The 21,102-nt window shown below is 39.9% G+C and overlaps 3 protein-coding genes across 3 annotated transcripts in view; 1 reads left to right on the top strand and 2 right to left on the bottom strand.

Annotated features, from left to right (window-relative positions):
- Positions 1–6,911: 6,911 nt before the first annotated feature.
- LOC101573207 (transcription elongation factor A protein-like 5) lies at positions 6,912–7,514 on the bottom strand. Its single transcript, XM_004648376.1, has one exon. The coding sequence runs from the start codon at positions 7,512–7,514 to the stop codon at positions 6,912–6,914; it is 603 nt and encodes a 200-aa protein (XP_004648433.1).
- A 143-nt stretch (positions 7,515–7,657) lies between these two features.
- Positions 7,658–11,068, top strand: Tspyl4 (TSPY like 4). The gene has a single exon (XM_012513263.2). The coding sequence runs from the start codon at positions 8,026–8,028 to the stop codon at positions 9,250–9,252; it is 1,227 nt and encodes a 408-aa protein (XP_012368717.1). The 5' UTR covers positions 7,658–8,025; the 3' UTR covers positions 9,253–11,068.
- A 2,569-nt stretch (positions 11,069–13,637) lies between these two features.
- Positions 13,638–21,102, bottom strand: part of LOC111814650 (5'-nucleotidase domain-containing protein 1-like) — a 34,054-nt gene continuing 26,589 nt past the window's right edge. The window contains exons 5-8 of the mRNA XM_023708563.1: positions 19,763–19,881; positions 18,460–18,609; positions 15,604–15,772; positions 13,638–13,967 (exon numbers count right to left, since the gene is read on the bottom strand). Coding sequence (XP_023564331.1) covers positions 13,867–13,967; positions 15,604–15,772; positions 18,460–18,609; positions 19,763–19,881 — 539 coding nt within the window. The 3' untranslated portion in view covers positions 13,638–13,866. The remainder of the gene's footprint in view (positions 13,968–15,603; positions 15,773–18,459; positions 18,610–19,762; positions 19,882–21,102) is intronic.

The raw sequence follows: 21,102 nt of genomic DNA, 5'->3' as shown, positions 1-21,102 counted from the left end.
TCAAGATGGGTAAAGTATAGATAAAAGCGGAGGGTAAAGTAATAAACTTAAGTACCTAAGATACGCTAAGTGGTTTCCAAAGTGTACTGTGCAACACACTGTTTCTAGACACAACAGATTTGTCGAGTGACACTGATAGTTATATTAAATTTCTAACTGAGGCCTTTATTTTAATATTTTCCTAAAATAAAGTGGCTCTCTGTTTTTTAATTTACCAGAGGTACATGTACTCAGAAAATAAAATTTTCAGTCATTAGATAAACATTTATGTATGTAATATAGTGCTCTCCAGTTTAACTATTGCCTAGTAACAGAAAGAGAAAGTAATCAGAATCTAGCATTGAATCCATTCAGTTCAGTGAATTCTTGCTATTCACTGAAAGGAATATACTTCTATACTGTATTTTTGAAAGTCTTTTAATGGTGGCAATCATTTTGTTTGTTTGTTTGTTTTGCATTATAGAGGATTGAACCCAGGGCATTTGCTACACCCCCAACCATTGTTTTTTTAGTTTTTGTTTTGAAATAGTGTCTCATCAAATCCCTCAGACTGGGCTTGAACTTTGCAATTCTCATGCTTTAGCCTCCCAGAGTGCGGATACTATAAGGATGTACCACTATGCCCAGCTAATTGTGGTAATCTTAACAGTAATTGTTGTTTACCGGCTACTATCATAAGATTTAAGTGGACTAGTAAATGTCCTTGCTCTTGAGGAATTCTTGCTTATTGTAAGGAGGGAGTACCATGTGTTTGATGTTTCCTCCTTTTCTTCACATTCATACCAGCTACCATCCACAAGCAAACTCAGCAGGACCAACATGGCCAAGAGGAGATGTCAGAGATAATTAAGACTGCTTGGACTGGGGATGATATAGCTCAGCAATCTTAAGCACCCACCTGTCAATTGCAAGGTCCTGAGCTTCATTCCTGGTACCACATGCCTTGCCAGCCATGGAATATTGGGCACACTCTGCTGGCCCAGAATCCGGGTGTGGTGGTGCACACCTGTAATCCCGGCTCTGGGGAGGATCACTACCAGTCTAAGCTGTGTAGCGAGACCCTGTATCAAATTTAAAAAAAGACTCCTTTATCTCAGGGCCAACTTCTCCTGCCTCAGTGTTGATTTAAGTCCTATGCTTTGTAGAAATGACAGGTATACTCTGTTAGTATGGGAAGTGTGTTACTTGGAACAATATAGTCTTCATTTTTAAGTGCTTTGTTTCAGCTCAGAAGGGATAACTTGATCATTCTTTCTTCAAAGGTTTCCAAATCGTACAGAAAAGTTTCCATCAAACTATGATAGCAAAAATATGGATGTCTACTGTTTGGCTTTTGCCTTTTTAAAAAGTAGTTTCCTTGAGAACAAACAAGAGGACATGGGCCATTTAAAAGTGAAATGGAGAATTGGGCATAATGGCACACACCTGTAATCCCAGCACTCAGGAGGTTGAGACAGGAGGATTGCTATGAGTTTGAGATCAGCCTGGGGCTACAAAATGAACACAAGGCCAGCCTGAACTGCATAGTGAGACCCTGTCTCAAGGAAAAAAAAAATGAAATGGATCATTTATATGAGCCACTAATTTTGATTAATACCCACATCTTAGAAATGGTCTGTTGGACAGGGAAGGCACTAGTTTTAAATTACAATTAGATCTTAGCTTTAGAATTACTGTGTAGAGCATTAGCCAGCTTCTCTAAGCTTCAGTTTGCTTAGCCTAATGCAGAGATCATTGGCATGAAGAGCTAATGTTTTAGGTACATTTGGAGAAGGCATGGGTGGAGAGACAGTAACAGTGCTTACATAGTGCTTTCTGTGTGCCTGACATATGGAGAAGGCATGGGTGGAGAGACAGTAACAGTGCTTACATATGCTTTCTGTGTGCCTGACCATATTTAATTGCATTCTAGGTGATTCTGATTCATGCAATCTTGGGAGCCACTGCCCCAACCTTGCTACTGCTGCTCCAGCTCTAGTTATTTCACTTGCCTGAATTAAGTTTTCATTATAAAAACTAAAATAGGACATTTATATGTACTATTACTCACCTGTAAGTTCCCTAACCCAGGGAGTCACAATTGGTACTTCAGACATTCACGCTTGAGCACATAGCTTATTGGCAGTATGTATGCTTAGCATGCTCAGTGACCTGGATTTGATCCACAGTGTGTGCATACGTGCATGTGCGTGTGCACTCGCACATGCACACACATCCACATCCAAAAAGACCCCTCGGGGCTGGGGAGATAGCTCAATAAAATAAGCACTATTCTGGCAAGTGCAAGGTCCTGAGTTCAATCCCCAATGCTCCCCCTAAAAGACCTCTCTTCTGTGTCAAGTACATACAGCTTCATAATCTTTTAAATAAATTATTTGATGTATATCAGGGCCTTTATGTATGTTCTCATTTTCTAATTCCATACTGCTATTGTGCTTAATAGGTAAGGAAAATAGAAGCACAGCAAATAATGTATTCACCAAAATGTGAGTAATGTTGGTTGCATTCAGTTAGGATTTTTCATTGTAAACCAAGACACCTCGTACCATATTGTAGCAACTTGTCACTAGTTTCCCATTTAAAAATCTAAAATTCTAAATAAGGATAAACAGTTTGGCCTTGAAGGTTATTTGTAATCCATTCAAGAATGGATTCTAAAAGAGATATATTTACCTTTATAAAGACAATAAAGGACCTCAAGACCCTACCAGATTGTAACTATTTTCAGTATTTAAAAGTGTAAATTTTGATAGTTACTGAGTTAAGTTGTATGGTTGTACTTTTCCTTAGAATAGCCTAGACCAAAGTTCAAATATTTTAGTATTCTTGTGGAAATACTCAGATATAAAGAACCATTGTCACTAAGAATTAAAAGATAAATATACATTTACTGGAGTTTAATTTAGTCAATACAGTGATCACTTTTAACAGGCACTTGTGGTTTTGAGTTTTTGCAAGGGGAACAATCCAATGTAGGACACATAAGATTATTTTATAATGAATCACCCAAAGAATCATATACAGACAGTGCCCACAAACTAAAGACCAAAGAATCCAGCTGGAGGCCTGGATATTAGTAGCATGCTGAGTACAGTTGAAAATGTAGAGCTCATAACAGTGCCTCCCTCAAGGGCCATTGGAGGCCTAGAGCCATGAAAATGTCTACTGCTCTCTGCAGTGGGAAGGCCCAAAGGTCAATGGTGGAAGGTAGAAAATCTTTGCCAGCAGTCTGAAGGATCTGTGCTAGCAGACTGAGGGATCTGAACCGGGACCAGGAGCAACACTCAGAGTAAGAACGAGAGCTCCCCCTAAAAGTACCACAGCCATTCTCCACAATGGTGAGGTCCCAAGAGCCTTCAAAGATGAGGAAAACTGAGTTTCCATCAGGAAAGCCAACATGATAAGCTTCTCCAGGCAGCTGAGCAGTATACCATCTTCCCTTCTGGAGCCAGGATGTGACGCTCAAGGTGAGGACCAGAGCTCCCCCAAAGTGAACTACAGCTCTGCTCAGCAACAGCAAAGTCCTGAACTCCTCAGACAAGAACAGCCAACTTCACCAGAAAAGCCAGCATGACAAGGTCCTCCAGTAGAATAGCTCAAGAAAACCAGCAGCTTCCTACAGCTGTGCAACAGTTTCTCAACAACTTTTGTTGTTCTGCCTCTTATGCTACTGACGAGAATCTTTAGATGCGGCTGGAGGAGCGAGTGACTTGAGGGGCAGGGCCAGAGGGGCGGGGCCAGCGGCGCCTACTGTAAAACTGCCTAGCCTGTGCTTTTTTTTTTTTTTGATTCTTTATTTTTTGCTAATTCATATTTTTATTTTAGAGAGGAAAACCCCAAAAGCAAATAACAAGAATAAAGACAAAAATAAAGCAACAGAACAATAAAAACGGTACAGAATTTCAAAACAATAATAGAAAATTAACAATGGTTGTTATATTGCATATTTGTAAATAGGATATCATGTCAGCATCTTGTACAACAAATAACCACTAGAAGACAGTATGCAATGTGTTAAACTGTCCTACCAATTTGATTTGAAACTGTCTCATTGCTATTTGTTTCTCAATAAAATTATGGGAAAAAAAAATCTGGCATGCCTATATCTGGTAACCTGAGCAACAATTTTGATGATAGCAGTAGCCTGTGCTTTCTGAGAGAAGTGGAGAGGGTCATCCTGGACAGGCAGCGCCCCAGCCTCTCCTTCAGTGTCTTGAAACCGCCAGTAACTGTGAGTCAAATAAATCTTTCCTTCCCTCATTTTGAGTGTCAGCCATTACGTCCACAAGGGAAGACTAAAGAATCTGTGACGGAAAGCTTAAGGATCCAATCTGGAGGCTGAAGAGTCTGCGCTGGAAGCCATGCTGAATTCTTCCTCAACCCCTTCACAGCTCAGAGTATGAAACTGCCAGGCAACGCAGCTGACGCGATGTATCCACAGCCAGGCGATCTGGCCAAGTTGACACAATGTGTCGACGACTGCAATAGGATAAGACTGATTTTCAAGAAAGTTAAAAAGCGGATGGATGAGTACTCAATTGAATAGCAAAGATCACAAAAATTTTAAGGCAATACATAGTACGTAGTTAGGAGATGACTCACATACCATGATGGATGGGCAGTTTAACTTTTCAGTGCTTCCTGGGTCCTTGCTAATGAAATTTACTACATTTTAAATGCCTACTGAAGCCTACGTGGACTAAATTTTTAAAAGGAGCAGCTATTAGAAGTGGAGTGACTCAGGTGAGAGGAATAATGAAAGCTGGAGACAGATGTTTCCACTAGGAAAAAAAATCTGATTTACTAGAAAGTGGACATATAATTTAAAATTTTTCCAAAAGCTTTATAACTTCAAAAAAAAATTCCCTCCTACATTGTAAAATAAATTTCAACATTTGGTGCTTGTCTGCATTTTGGTCAGGTTAAATCCAGGAAAGTTCTTTAGTGAAGATTATTTAGAAAAGCGGAGTAACATTAAAGAATAACTCAATCACAGTCAATTATAGTGCAGTATGAACTTCTTTTACAAAGATAAATCAGGAGAATAATTTCATCCCAGTAAGACACTAGGAGGACTCAGAGAAAAAGAGAAGAGTACTACTTGCTGAGTAAATTTTAACACATTTTAATAGGACAACTAATTAGCTGAAGGGCAATAGAGATAAGTCTGGACCCCATGCCCTTGAGCAGGAAGGGTATACCTGGCTGTTTCTCTGTATTATCTGCCCACAATTTTCCATGTTTTATTTTATTATTATTATTTTTGAATTTAGTTCAGGGTCTACAGGGTGTATAGCATCCCACTAGATCTGACTCCTAGTGATCCTCCTGTTGTACAGCCTCCCAAGTGCTGGGATTACAGGTGTGTATGTGCCACCACGCGCAGTTTCAATCCTTGTCTCAGCACACCCCAGGGGCGAGGCTGACACAGCAGGCCTTTCCATCTTTATTTTTACTTGAACCATTACTTGAACATAATTTGAACTATTTCCTTCACTAAAAGTTATAAAATACATTAAAAAAATTTAAGTCCTTATTTCTGAGTCCTTATTTGTCTAAGGTCATACTCTATGGTGCTCATGATGGACTTTCTATTGCAAAGTGAAATAGTTTGTTTTAATAGAAATTTAAGATGTTAAATAAAAATATGCAAAATTTAAGTTTCACTTTGCTCGTGCTTTCTCTTAAGGATTAATACCAGTATTCCCATACTATGAACAAACTAATAGTCTTGTCTGTTCAAATGAATTCTCTGAGCTAACTTGAATAGACAGCTAACCTTTCTTACTTTTTAAGTAAAATAGTTTGAGGAGACAATAAGGTAGATGCCTACAAATAGTTGGTAATTCCTTCTGCAGGACCAGAAGTGGACAAGCATGTGCTGGCTTCCATGGCCACAGGCACTGTGAAGCAGAAACTACTACTTTAAGATTGTAACTTGAAGAAAAACAACATATAACTGGTATCATTTTAGAAATGAAATGCTCTGGGGCCAGGGTGATAGCTCAGTGGAATACATGCTTGCCTAACAAGCACTTATTGAGTTCAATCCCTGGTACCACCACCACCAAAAAAAAAAAAAAAAAAAAGAAATGAAATGCTCTGAGATTGTATGTATTCTAGTAATGACTCAAGAGCAACTTTGTGCATGTTGTGTATAACCACCTCTAAGAAAAGAAAAACATTGTGTTACTAATATTAAAAGTATAGAGGAACTATTGCTCATCTGAATCACAAACCTTGGCTAAAGCATGAAAACTTTAGAATCAGTAGGGAATTTGAAATCATACATATTTATTATGTCTTCTTAGGATGAGAAGTTTTCCTCTCAGGTGGTTCTATTTTGAAAAAATCATGACAGCACATCAGCACTTCTCTTTAAAAGTCAAATTAAGTTGATAATTCTTTAGTGATAGCCATGAATTTGTACCTTACAGAAGAAAGGATTGTGTGCTGGTGAATCCACTATGATCTGACTTGAATACCCAGTATCTAATCCTTTTTTTTAGATTCGTATTTTTTAACCTCTCTCTCTCTTTTTTTTTTTTTTTTTTTTTTTTTTTTTTTTTGCGGAACCGGGGATTGAACTCAGGCCCTTGCGTTTGCCAGGGAAGCGCTTATTACACTGAGTCATCTCCCGAGCCCCCAACCTTTCTTTCTTTCTTTCTTTTTTTTTTTGTGGTTCTGAAAACTGTTTTTATTGTTATTTTATAAGGTACCATGAACATCTTCACACACACAGGTGAAAATCCAGTAGTAAAAGACAACGTTGTACTTAGGTAGACAGGCTGCTGGTAGCAAGAGGAAAGAATCAGCATAAGATTAAAGCATCTAGCCAGGCAAATGCCTGCCTGGAAAAGCAGAGCTGGCAATATTTTTATCAGAGAAATAATCATTCAAGGTCAAAGCCATTAAACATAAGGATGATCTTCTAAGTTCTTCTGACCCCTACCTCCACCCCTCACTGCCCTTACACCTTTTGGGACCCTTGGGGGGTACGAATCCAGCAGCTCTCTTTGCATCCAGTGAAAATTACTCATTCTCTGTTTTTTCCTCAGTTCTTCCTGAGCCCTTGACATATCCGCACACTGTGCCATCACCTCCCCACTGCTCAAATGCCTGCCCTGTAGATTCTCCTGAGAGTCCCTGGGGGAGTCTTCAGTCGCCCTATCAGTTTTTCTTTTTGCTTTCCGGGGCACATAATCTTCCACAGGGCACTTTCCGGTGGGCTGCTGCTCACTAGTTGACTGTACCTGGGACGCTGCTGTGCTCTCACCCTGGGGCTTGCCCTCATTCTTGGACTTGCCCTGTATTTGTAGCTTGCCCTCATTTTCCCCTTGTACCTCCACACCTGGCTGTCTTTCCCCTTCCAGCTTTCCCTCATGGGCTAGCTTCCCCCCCAAGTCTGGTTTTGCTGTCTCTTCTGGCTTTCCTTCATCTTGAGTCTCTATTTTGTCTTCTGCTTTGCCCTCATTTTCTGGTTTTTCTTCATCTTCTGTGTAGAACTTTTCCATGTTGTGATTTCTCCCCTTTTGCCTGCACCAAAACCAGAGATCTCTTCTTTTCTTGTCCGGGTTGGTGCCTACAGCCACAAAATTGAAGACCTGCCGTCCCTCAGTCTGAATTCTGCCTTCTTCCATGGAAATGGGCCAACCTTTCTTTTTAAGTAAATATTTTAGGAAAGAATAGCTTAGGTACCTTAGAAGTTCAAAGTCTTAGAAATCGACATTAACACAGCTTTCATATGGTTGAATTTGTTCTACATCCACTTATGCAAGTAAAAAGAAAAAAAAATTCCCCTATTAAAATGATAACATTTTGTTACAAGGACCCAAAGGAACACACTTGATTGACTAGCTTAATCAGTGGGCAGTAAGTTCTCGCGAGACTGCCCCTGAGATTACCGGTTGCCATGGTAGCGCCAGCCCTAGAGGAAAAGGGGTGGGTTTAGAGGTTGGTTGCTGCTGGTCCTGGTTTCCGTGGAGAGCGAGGAACTCGTCTCCTGCGGGTCTGACTACTACAACAATGAGCGGCCTGGACGGGGGCAACAAACGTCCTCCCTCTGAAACCGCCCCTCCTCAGCACGCCCTAGAAGATCTGGACCTAAACCAGGGCCCAGGCGAAGCGGCGGAGGCTGCGCCGGCCATGGCGGACGCAGGTGAGGGCCGCGGGCAGGCCGCCGAGGGAGGCGCGCCCGGGGGGGCGGCGGGCGGCGGGCCCGCGCTCTGCGCTCGAGGGCCCGGGAGCCCCATCCTGGCGGCCGGCCGGCCTGGCCTGGAGGATTCTCTGCCTCCTCCTGCGGGCGCGGAGGCAAGCTCGGACTCTGTGGCAAATGGCGCCCGCCAGAAAGATGGCTGTCGGCTTAGAGAGCAGCACGGTCCCGCAGCACAGGAGGCTCCAGAAGCCGGTGGCACAGGGACTTCGGGGGCGCAGGTGATGCCTGGAGCAAAGGCTAAGGACATGGCCACCAAGAAGTGCGCCATCTCAGCATCTTCGGAAATGCAGGGAAAAGCCGAGCCGGTGATGGACGAAAAGAAGGTAGTCCAGACGGAAAAACAGATGGTTGAAGGAGGAAAAGAAGAGACAAGGCCTAGGGCCCAGAAGATCAATACCTGCATGGATTCACTGGAGGCCATCGATCAGGAGCTGTCGAATGTAAACGCCCAGGCTGACAGGGCCTTTCTCCAGCTAGAGCGCAAGTTTGGCCGAATGCGGAGGCTCCATATGCAGCGCAGGAGCTTCATTATCCAGAATATCCCAGGTTTCTGGGTTACAGCCTTTCGGAACCACCCCCAGCTGTCTCCAATGATCAGTGGCCAAGACGAAGATATGATGAGGTACATGATCAACTTGGAGGTGGAGGAGCTTAAACATCCTAGAGCAGGTTGCAAATTCAAGTTCATTTTTCGGAACAACCCCTACTTCCGAAATGAGGGGTTAGTCAAGGAGTACGAGCGCAGATCCTCTGGCCGAGTGGTGTCTCTTTCCACACCAATCCGCTGGCACCGAGGCCAAGACCCCCAGGCCCATATCCACCGGAACCGGGAAGGGAACACAATCTCCAGTTTCTTCAACTGGTTCTCAGACCACAGCCTCTTAGAATTGGACAGAATTGCTGAGATTATCAAAGGGGAACTGTGGTCCAATCCTCTACAGTACTACCTGATGGGTGAAGGCCCCCGCGGAGGAATTCGAGGCGCACCAAGGCACCCTGTGGAGACCCCTAGGTCCTTCAGATTCCAGTCTGGCTAATTTATGTCCTATGAGAAGCTCCTGCACAAATTGTCTTACCAGCCTCTATGCTTGGCCAGAAGCATGCAGTCTTGACTATGTCCTTGATTATTTTGGTGTTTGGTTCTCCTAAATCTTCAACAGTGGCAGTTGTTGCTTACCTACCTGCTGTCCTGCAGTGTGTTAACATGTCCCAAGTGTATGGCCTGCTGTTTCTGTGCCAAGCTCATACTGCCTTCCTTTGCATGGCTTGGGTGCTGCGACCACAGTCCTGAGTGTTTTAAGAGGTTTTCTGTCACAAGAAAGTTCGATACATCTTTGCAAATAACTAGGTAGGCTTCCTAATTTATGCTGGTTGTGCTCCAAGCCATGTACTGTGACATAATCTTGAGTTTCACCATTGCAAGATGAAACTGATATCCTGTCCTGGCTGCCATCAACCTAACCTAAACTGAACATTCCAGCTACCATTATCTGGATCCCAGACATGCCCCTAGACCTTTGCTGTCCACCCTGCTGGTTATGTAATAGAACAAGCAGGTGGCTGGTGGGTGACTACTAGGCATTGGTGATGTAATAGGTGAAGAATGTTTTATATTTGTTGTCTTTCCCTTTAGTTACTGTACCTCCTGATCAGCTTCTGGTATGTATGAAGGCCTGTGCTCTAGCTCATACCTACTTTTCTCTTTGGTGAAGTTTGTAGAGGTTACCATTGTCTGTCTTCCTAGGAACCTACCTCCACCTCATGATTACCCATCAACCCAAGTGGTAGTGAAATCAAGGCAAGGCCGGGTTCCTTCCAGCAGTTAAGACTTTTTGAGCCCTGGGCTACAAATGTTTTCTACAGACAACTCCATACCCCTTCCATACCCATGTTGAATGGGGCAGCTCTCTAGGGCCACAGGGTTTTCAGAACATGGATGAAGCTTGTTATGCCTCTCTCTTTTCCTTCTCTTTTCTCCATCTCTGTGTGGGAGTTACAGCTTAGGGACAGAAAACAAAATTGACAGAGCAGGGTTTTTGTTTACTTGCTCTGTCCTTGGATGTGTCCAGAGAAAGGCACTATAAAATAGACTGCAAATCTGTAATCTTCATTTCAGTGTTTCAAAAAAAATTTTTAAGCAAGGTCCAAAAGTTTCAAAGGGAGATCTTAAAATAATTGTGTTCTTTTAGGATAACTGACCTTTACCCATCCCACCACATCCTTCATTTCTTGAGCTTTAGTTTGAGAAGTTGGGAGGGGAGAGGGAAGGGTGTCAGTGATGAGTTCATTTTAATTAGTGCCCATCTATCCCAAAAGGCTCAGTCTGTGTGGTATTCTTGGCTTTCATTTCTCACCTTCTGAATTTCTTTTCCTGCTTTTGTCCTAACAGGTAAGGGACTAAACTGCAGTCAGTGTGGGGATATCACATGCTTTCTTGCTGAATAAGGGGATGTGGAATCTGTCTGGATTTCCAGGAGTTCCATTAGGTCGAATTGCAGCACTGTCAGGGCTGCCTTAATTGTGAGCCACTTCCTTGTTTGAAGGTGCTGCCCTATGGTCCCTGAAGGCTAGAGGAGGTCAACACAACCAGTGGTTGTTATTTTTTTTTTCAGGGATCAAACTCAGGACCTGTGCTTTCCAGGCAGGGGCTTATGCTACTGAGCTATCTCCCTAGCCCTACACACTACCAGTGGATGGGGTGCGCTAGTTGTTGGTCCAGAAGTTGAAATTGATCATGATGTGAATCAGCTTTGCAAGGCTCTCATTGAGCACTGAAACCCTGCAAAATCAGGGATGGGAAAGATACCTCTGCGGCACTTTCCAAGTACAGGCTGGTTGCAGAATCAGTTTTAAAGTAGGATGCTTGGAGCATTTTCTCCAATTTTTCCTAATGTCTTAAATTCACCAATAGATTTCTATAAACAAGTGTGCAAACCTGGATATTTCCTGTTCTAGGAGTCACCTTTATATATGTAGAAAATTGATATATATTTTGCTTTTTGCTTCTATATGGAGAACTGTATATATGTATCAAATTGGTGTCCTGTGCAGTATGAAGACTTCTGTGACCATGAATAGATTAGTTTGTTCTGATGTCTTCATATATAGCTTTATTCTTAGGAATATAATTTGAATATGATGTACAAAGAGTGAAGCTTTTCCAAATTGTTTTTATGTTTTGTGAAAGTAATCTCAAAACTATTGCCTGTCTTAATATCCCTTGTCTTAGTAATAATGTACTTGACATTTATGTTAACTAGCATAATTAATAGTAAAATTGCTTCAAACTAAAAGAGAATCATTAGTACCTTATCTTAGGTGCTGGAAGGAAAAGTAAAATGTCATTGCTATGTTTTCATAAAAAAGGAAAATGAATAAAAAGTTCTGTGATTAATAAGACTGGCAAATCATTAAAATTATCAAATGGTCACAGGGAAATTAAGTTTGTCACTGCTTCTCACAGGGCTTTGTAGATCAAGAAGGTAATACTTCTTTTATGTCCAGAGGATGACAGACTCCTACGTGGTCTGGAGGTCTGCCTAAAGAATAAGGTTCAGAACTGTGAACAAAGGCAAGGCACTGCAAGGAGTGGAGCAGGACTTCTGCAGTAAACTGAGCAGTTGGGAAGTGAGACAAAATGTCTTAAGTACCATGGTACTTTAGGAAAAGAAATTTAAGTAGCACTTAGAGAATCTATTAATTTTTCCAAGTCTTGTGTGGGGCTCCTTAAGAGAACTAGGTCAAGAGCACTGTTGTGAACATAAATGTAGTAATCAAAAATAGTGTTGAGAGATTACTTTTCCATGAAACACTATTTTAAGTGATAAAAATATAGGCGTCTCCCTTACTGCCAAAACTGAACTGGTTGTGTTGGAAAAGTTGTCTTGCTTTCTTTAGTTTCATACAACTATTAAAAGAATAAGGTGCTTTTTTAATATTCTAATTTTTATGGTGCCACTTTTGGGTTATTTTTACTCTTCATAATGCAGCTTGAAAACACTGCCACTTTATAAATCTATGACCAATGAACTAAACAGTCTACAGTTTAATCATAGTGTAACAAAAGAAATTCGAGTTAGCATTGACATGCTAGAAAGGTGGAAGAAAACAAACTCTATTCTCTTTACAAGATGGAAAAAGATGAGTCAGATTAGGTGGTAACTGCTTTAGATCTTGGGGTTGGGCCAGTAAGAGCAGGACTAGAACTTCTGGCATGAGAGGTTTTTCAGCTCCTCAGTGACCAAACATACAATTTTTTAATTTTGTGGCTGTCATTTTCCTTAAAAGCAGTTGAAAGCAATTTTTTTTTTTTTGCTATTTATAGAGTAAACATGAATAAGGAAAAATAACTTTATTTTAAAAGAAATCAGATTTCAATGTATACATGAGATCTTTCACTGAGCTCTAAACTTGATTATATATGCTCATTATAACATTTCAGTGACATTTTGAATTATCAGTTTCAAATATAATTATGGTAGATTTCAAATAAATCTGAGAAGAAAAAAAAGTCAGTAACCTAGTACATACCCTGAGATATTTATTTCTGCAGTATATTTGGGATTCATCACAACATTTACAAATTGTAACAAAAGTTTTCATTATATGTTTCGTATGCTCAATCCTCTGCTGCAATCCAAGTAAAATAATGATGATAACCAGTGCTGTCTTGTGGTGCTGTGCAGTATGGATAGTGGTTACTGCTGTAAAGCATAGTCAGAAACAGTACTCTGGCTCCAAACATCTTTTCATAAATAGCTACTACTAATAGAACTAAAGACAGCATACAGAACACAGCAGTCTTGGATTGTAGCATGCCCAAAAGACTTAAGCAGTTTTTCCTCAATTTTTTTTTTTTTTTGGTTGTTATCACTCCCTTGACCAAGGGGAAAATAAAATTAGACAGATTTAATTAATAAGCATAATTTTTTTTTTTTTTTTTGCGGAACCAGGGATTGAACTTAGGCCCTTGTGCTTGCCAGGGAAGTGCTCATTCCACTGAGCCATCTCCCCGGCCCCAGCATAAATTTCTAATGAGCAAAATTAATTGTTAAAGATTTTTTTTTTTTAAATCAAGGCTAAACTTTGGAAGGCTACAATCCTTTGTTTGAAAATGCACACCTTAGAGTTACTAAAAATGAACAAACTCTTAGGGAAAGAAAAACCTAGGGGGAACAATAAAGATTGAGAGTTGTACTTTGTCCTATGTTTATCACATTTTTGAAGAGGAACAGTCGCACTCCCAGGGTTTCTGATCCAGTAGGTTTTGGGAAGCCCTTCAAGTTTGCATTACCAAGTTCTAGGTGATGCTGTGCACTTTGAGAACCAATGGGGTAAGTATAGGTATATGTGTATGCATGTGTGGGTGTGTACACACCTTCCCAGGAAAATTCTAATCTTAAAATTATTGGTATGGGAAATATTTTTTTTTTACTTTTAGGATACACACATCTTAATATAGTAAAAGGCATTAAGTATCAAATAGTTTATATAAAATAGAGACTTATGCACAAATACCAATTGGTAATTTTCACAAAAACTTTCTACAAAGCATTTTACAATTTTTTTGAAAATTAACATTTTTTAATAGTACATTTGGTGCATATATGGTTTTTCACTCCATTATAATTTGTTTTATTGTCAGTGTCTCTTCATTTGATAAGGCCATTGGTATAATGGACAAATGGATAGTAGCCAGCTGTTTTTGAACTGCTTGAAGAGAATCTTGTAAACTTGTAGTCCAGGGGTAATTCTGGGGGGAAAAAGACAAAATTTGATTATTTTGTAGGTTCTCAAATTTCATAAATATAAGTAAACCAAAAGCTGATACCCAGGTTTGTTTTTTAGAATTTCTAAATTTAACACTTCTTGCCCCTCTTCCATAGGTGGCACCTAGGATGAAGAGTACAGAAATGCTCATCTGATTTAGAAACTTAAAAAAAAAAAACAACAATAACAACAACAACAACAAAAAACCAAAAAACCTCAGGTCCTACTAGGGATCAAGTAACTACTGAATGCTAGTGAATATTGTTCATATACCTAAGCAGGAATGGGGGTTACTAATGATCTTTGAATAGTTAGCAAGATAAGAACATGCATAATATGGCACATTTTCTATAAGGTAAGCATCATACATGCACACAGAGATGTAAGATGAGAAGAAAGAACATATGCTGCATACTTCGTTGATGGTGGGACTCAGTGATATTCAGACAACAGGCTTTTCAAGATCTTAGCCTTACCTTTCTCCAAGGAAATACCTTTGTACCTAGAAGTATTCAATGTGAAGCCTAAGGACCTATGTCAATTGTTCATTCCTCATGTAAATAATAGGACAATAATCTTCACACATTTTGCAAGGAAAATATTACTTAGTAGTATTGAACATTTTGAAAATGACATTGGCATAAATTTTGGTTTATAATAGATGCCACTGAAAATCATCAAGTCTAAAGCAGTTAATGAGGAGCACTGCTTTCATACTGCCAGAGAAAGCTAGGATTACCATGAATGGACAAACAACCAGCAGTAGTGCATGGTATTGGTCCTCACTGTTTTATTGGCTGTTCTGTATTTTGAGCCTTCTATTGGGAAGTAAATTGATATCAATGAGTTTCTAAAAGTCAGACATCTGAGGTGTCCTGGATTTAATAATCCATCAAAATGATACAGATCAATGGAATCACCTATCCGTAACCATCTTACAATGTAAAGGAAATGCTCACATCTCTCTGTACTGTGTTATAAAAAGATTACCTTGTAAGGTGGCCTATGAACCAAACTCTATTGTTATACATATGGTTAAATATAAACTTTTGTAACAGTTCCTCATCACCAAAGTCTTATGTAGTCAGAAGTGGGACTGATGGGAAGGGCTTGGATCACAGGCATGCCTTACTCCTGAATGACTTAATCCACCAATGAATTATTGTTGAATGTGCTGAGAGAAAATGGGCTTGGGCAGCACAGGTGGGTTACTGGGGGCATGTGGATTTCCACTGCTCCTCTCCTCACCCTCTGGTTCCTGGCTGATGTGGGTTGATCAGCTTTCCTTCATGATGCCAACTAGGGATTAAACCCACAGACTTGTGCTGAAGTAAAACTCTTAAATTATGTGTGTGGGATACTATCCCAGTGATGGGAAAGTGATTAATACAAGCTGTAAAAATGGCTTCTGGGTTTGTAACTGTGAATGAGATGACCAAGTCTAATAACGAGGCAGAGGAGAGCATAAAGCTTTGTTTTTCAGTCTTGTCTCACTCCAAACAAATAATTTTATTCCGTGTTCCAGGTTAAAAAAAGTCAATAAAAAGGACTAATAAGGTATGGGATAAAACAAGTTCAGGAACTGTTCTCTTAACTCCATAGGTATTTCCCCCCCTTACCTGAAATTGCTTCAATACTTGGAATTGCAATAGTGCTGTAAGTACTGATTTTGTTAGATGACAATGTATAAACCGAGGAGTCCTCTGTGTTTTCCTGTCCCGAAACTGAATCAATAAAAAAAGAGCCCCATTTTTTTGATAAGGTATTTAGAGGCTTTGCCTTTGGTCCCTAAAACAAGAGAACAAAATAACTGATTAATATTGGAAATTGATTAATTTCAAGTGGTCTTTTTTCAAAATGGAAAAACGATCACATTTTTGGAAGGAAAATAACATTTATTAAAAAGTATTCTTTATTTCAGTCTAGAACTGAGTATTTTAAATGGTCAGTTCGATATAATCTGAAAAATACCCCAAATACAGCAGTCTAGAAATGTACCTTTCCAACAATTAAAATAACTCCAATTTAATTATTATTGTAACATCTAAAGGTTGGTTAAAAAACAGCTTGGGTTGAGTGTGGTAATACACACTTAATACTCCCAGCACTCAGGAGGCTGAGGCAGGAGGATCCTGCGTTGGAGGCCAGTCTCGGCCTTGGGTTTCAGGCCAGTCTGGAATACAGTGTGAGACCTTGCTGAAAGGCAAAATGAGAAGAGACATTGGTATAATTTTTTTAGTTGTTACTTTTTAAAGTAATGCAAGGAAGACAATTATTTCTTACTACAGATGTACTGGAACATGAAGCCAATCAATTGATACAAGGTTTCAAATTATTAGTGTTCTTAAGTATCTTACATTTTTGGCTATTCACTGGGAATACTGAGCTAAGTATGTCCACTTCTCTTAGGGCTGAACACAGTTCTCACATATCCTTCACCTGGGAATCTGCACAGGTGGAGGTCACACCCATTGTACTTAACCCTGGATAAAATAGCATTTGTTTTTGATTGAAAGGCCAAGTTGGTGTTCACCAAATTAAAGATTATTTGCATTGCATGCAGTGTTGTCAAATGCAACACAATAAAACTCTAATGAACAATACAGGCCCCACTTTATGTTTTCCACCTAATAGAAATGTGTTGGGGCCAGGGAGATGGAGCCTGAGTTCAATCTTTGGTTTTGGCAAAAAAAAAAAAAAAAAGGTGTCATCTTTTCTTTCTTTTTTCTGTCCTGGGAATAGAACTCACAACCTTACACTTGCCAGGCTGGTGCTGTGTTGCTGAGTTCTATCCTTGCCCTCTTGAACTATTTTTTAAATTAATATTAAGCAACCTAACTCAGTGTAGGGAGTGGCTAAAGCTTGAGATAGACTGTATGTAACCTCCTGAGACTATAAATAAATGGGCTATACTGGTTGAGCAGGTTTTTCCCTCTCACTTGGAGAGGGCTTCACCTTACCTCAGCTTGCCCTCTCTTATCTTTGTTTCCCCTCTTTTATCTTTATTTCTCCATCTTCTCTCAGTCCTCCCTGCTCCCCCACTCCCAACTGGAGGAAGCTCAAGAGCTGCATGGGAAGCAGCAACTCAATTTAGCCAGTCTGGTTGCTTTAAGATGGTACCTTGCCCCTGTTTACTTGAACTGTAAGTATTACTGGTGAATACTGGTGCCTCCCTCATAGGGAAACTTTCTGTCAGTCAATCATCCTGATGCCTTTTTCCTAATTTCTAACTGAATATTGGATGTCTTATATGCTGGGTATCAACCTATTTCTAATTTTACTAGGTGGGATCATATTACAGTGCAGGTATTCATCAGTTTTTGCCAAATAAAAACATCAATTTTATGAAGTTTGATCTAGTCGGATGTGGTGATGCATGCCTGTAATCCCAGCACTTGGGAGGCTGAGGCAGGAAGATTGCTGCAAGTTTGAAATGAGCCTGGAATACAAAGTGAGCTCACAGCCAGCCTGCACTACATGGCAAGGCCCTGTCTCAAAAAAAAAAAAAAAAAAAAAAAAAAAAGGAAAGAAAAGTTTGATTTATGCAAATGTAAAACCCCTTTCCCATTGATAGCTGTATCCTAGGTATCATGAACAAAATACCTAATATTGATGTAGTTGGGCACACCAATGATTCTAATCTTTGTCTTTTGGGATGTAACCTGAGAAGTCATTTGCTACCTGGAGGTTAGAAAAGTACTTGGCAAATTGAAACACCACTGACACACATGTGGATCCCAGAGTGCAGTGCCTGAAATGTTGGGGCTCACAGCATCAGTCTTGAAATAATCTGGAGAATTAGATTTTTAATTACATTTCTGAAATTAATTAAATTTCAGGCTCATTGAAGTAATTAGAAATGCAGTTACATTCTTTTGCATTCAGACTTTAAGCTGGCCAAAGGACAGCACCTTTTGTATATTCTGTACTTGGTCTTGTTTCTTAACAATCACAAACTCTACAGGCTCTCATGCAGTGTTCTCTTCATGGACTCTTCCGGTTGGAGCAACCGAAGGTGCTGACCTTCTGCCTTTTCTACTGGGAAGCAGGAAGCACCCATGTTGTCAAGAGGGGCAATGTTGACTACTTGAGTGTGAGGCGCTATTGCCACCTTCATGGAAGCGTGCAGTGCTGAATGACAGACTGGACTGACACACTGATGCAGTCTGACTTGATATACTGTGGTTCATGTCAAAAGGTGTTTGTAGAGAAACAAACAAACCCACATGGTTGGCATTTACATTCAAATACAGGCACAGATGCATGATAGATTTTCTATAAAGCAGATAATACAACTAAAGTATCCTGACATGTCTACTAGGGATGAGCTCATCAATACAAATACTGCTTCAGAAGTGAATTACTGAAATGTAGGCATTCATGCAGTCCAGGATAATTTTGAAGTCAGGTACTATAAAGACATTTCAGCTTTCACACAGTTGTTTTCTCAAGCAAAGAGTAGGCAGGCCCCTTACCTCATATTTCCCCCTCTTCTCCAGAGGCTCTGCCTCATGCTTTTCACCTTCCTCGCCCCTGAGTTCTTCCAGAATGAGCACGGTCTCCCACTTACTATAATGACTTGCTGGGAAAATGTCTGAGTGCATGCTGTCACCAAAGTAAACGACCTAAAAGATAGCAAGCTCTGTTTCAGAATGGTGGTTATTTTATGGAAAATAAGAAAATTTCTCAGTGAGTCTCAAAAGTATACAGCCAAAAATGGCCTGAATTTATACATCTTAAACTTCTGGATAATTTCAGAGGTGACCACTGACCTGATGCACAAGGCACCTGATAGAAGTTACACAATCCAGGTGAAAGAAAGAATAAGAGCTAGAAAGTTCCTAATGAAGTGAACTCATGTGTTTACATAAATGTTTGTAAGTGGATCTGTCCCTTGGTTTAACCACACCCCAAGGTTATACATGTTTCAGGTTTAACAAGATAACTTGCTACAGTGGGTCAGATTACCTAGCATACACTACAACTGCTCTTCAAGAGAATTTCTGGGCTCCACACTAGATGTGCTGAAGCAGAACCTCTGACAGCATGGCTGGACATGTGAAATCTTGAAAGCATCCCAGGTTTTCTGAGGCTAATCCCTTTGGATACAGTCTCAGTGGTGGTGATCCTATGACATACATGTCACAGTGGGGTCTATCATTGAAAGCTCTAAAAGGCTTGCCATGACTGGTCTAGAGCCTCCAATTTACAAATTTAGGCTAAGAACCATAGCCTTCAGCTCTAAATTAAGTACAGGGCTGTAGCAAAGTGGGAGCCAAAAAAGCAGAACTCATTACTCAATGATTTGTCCTGTGCCTGTGGTACCTGGTAAATACTTTTTAGAAGAGAAAATTCTGCTATAAAATGTACACTACATACAACATCAACAATGCGATCAGGATGTCAAAAGAAAATGTATCTTTAGGCTAGTCTGTAGAATAATTTCATTTACTGCTTGTTTTACATGCAGAAACTTCTTTTTCTGAGGAACTGGCAGGTTATCATTCCTGAGGCACCCCAAACACAAACTCCTCTCACTCTCTAGCATGTGGCACTGTGCTTGGAATCCTTGCTCCTTGTGTCATGGATAAAGACCAAGTCTACATCAACAAAGGGAAGATTTATTTAATCAGAGGTAAAAGGAGAGATGTGGTAGACAGGCAGAAGCAGATGATTCCACCACAGGAACTAAGCTGAATTCATTTATAACTAAGTTTTTAATTTTCAACTGCTCTTATCAGCAAGTGGACACAAGGGACTGTCTCAAACCAGAAATACCTTTGGTTGAGGTTTGCCAGTCATTTTCTTCAGAAGTTCATAAAGGTGAACAGCGTTCCCTTGCGAGTACCAGCCCGGCTTATCCAGAGATGGCAGTGCTTCCTGTTCCTCATCATTCTCTGCAAATACAGTTTTATGGTCACACATTTGATCCAGTGAGGTACTCAGCCTATGACAGCTGACTGTAGACCTACATGGAGAAGGAGCTTGCATTTGCTGAGCTTTGTCAACAAGCAGCACCTTGTGAGCATGCTTTTAAAAACCTTGAAATTGAGGAAAATAAGGCTCAAGGGAGTTATTCTGTCCCATATCTCAAAGCTAGTGAGTGATTTATTTAGTAAGCAGATACATACCTGCTTCTGCAAAATGGCTAAGGAAATAACATAATGGAAGCCATTAAGCAGTAATTTTTTTGGAATGGGGTTAGAAGGATAGATTTTATTTTATTAGTGGCTGATTAAATCTAGTCATAAGTTTGGTAGCTTAGTGGTCTTAACTGCTTTGCTCTAGCTTGGGTGGAGGAGAGTAGTAAAAGCACTATCTGACCTCAAAGCATGAGTCTGTGGACTATTCCAAGCTACCTGCTCTCAGCACTATGTTTATAAATCCAAACAGTTAAACACTATTTAGATAGGGGTCATATTTTTTTTATGGTCTATAGGAAGCACATGAATTTATTTTCATATATTAAACAATGTGAATTGTGAAGAGCACAATGTGGATATTGATTTTAATGTTTCATTAAAAATGCTAGATAAGTTAAAAATAAGTTATAAGTTAAAAAAAGGGGAGGAGAAAAACCAAAATGGAAATCAAGAACATAACATTACTTTGCATGCTCTAGGCCTGTGCTGTCCTATTACATACAAAATTTTAACAGAAATACACGTTTATGCAGCAGGAGATTCCTTTGTAAGAAATAAATATACCAGTTGTCACCTGTAAAAAAAATGCTAGATAATAAATACAACAGAAAAAAATAAAAGTGGGAATAGATGGTGGCTGATTTTTTTTAACTGTGGTAATTACAATGCTTACTTTATAGAGCAACTGTGCACATAATACTGATGAAGCAGGTACATCTATTATGTAAGTGTTTAAAAAGTCTTAGCTGCTAGCCTTTCAGTTTATTGGAAAAGAAACTGATACCTGGACAAATTAAGGAGGCAAAAGAAAATGTTTCTGTAGTATAATTTCAGTTACTGCTTGTTTACATATGAAAATGCTTCTTTTTCTGTTAAGTTAGTAGGTTATTCCTCTGGCACCCCAAACATAATTCTCTTGCACCGTCTGGATGGTGGCCCTCTGTCCAGTACCTAATTGTTGCTGCCAGAGCCAGG

The sequence above is a fragment of the Octodon degus genome, unplaced genomic scaffold (assembly GCF_000260255.1).
Source record: "Octodon degus isolate 3935 unplaced genomic scaffold, OctDeg1.0 scaffold00395, whole genome shotgun sequence".
NCBI classification, from domain to species: Eukaryota; Metazoa; Chordata; class Mammalia; order Rodentia; family Octodontidae; genus Octodon; species Octodon degus.
Note: the sequence above shows the minus strand (reverse complement) of the source record. Positions and strands in the feature narration are given on the sequence as shown.

What these genes read in the sequence shown, in the direction of transcription:
- LOC101573207 (XM_004648376.1), bottom strand. Translation starts at nt 7,514, where the DNA reads ATGGAAAAGTTCTACACAGAAGATGAAGAAAAACCAGAAAATGAGGGC.
- Tspyl4 (XM_012513263.2), top strand. Translation starts at nt 8,026, where the DNA reads ATGAGCGGCCTGGACGGGGGCAACAAACGTCCTCCCTCTGAAACCGCC.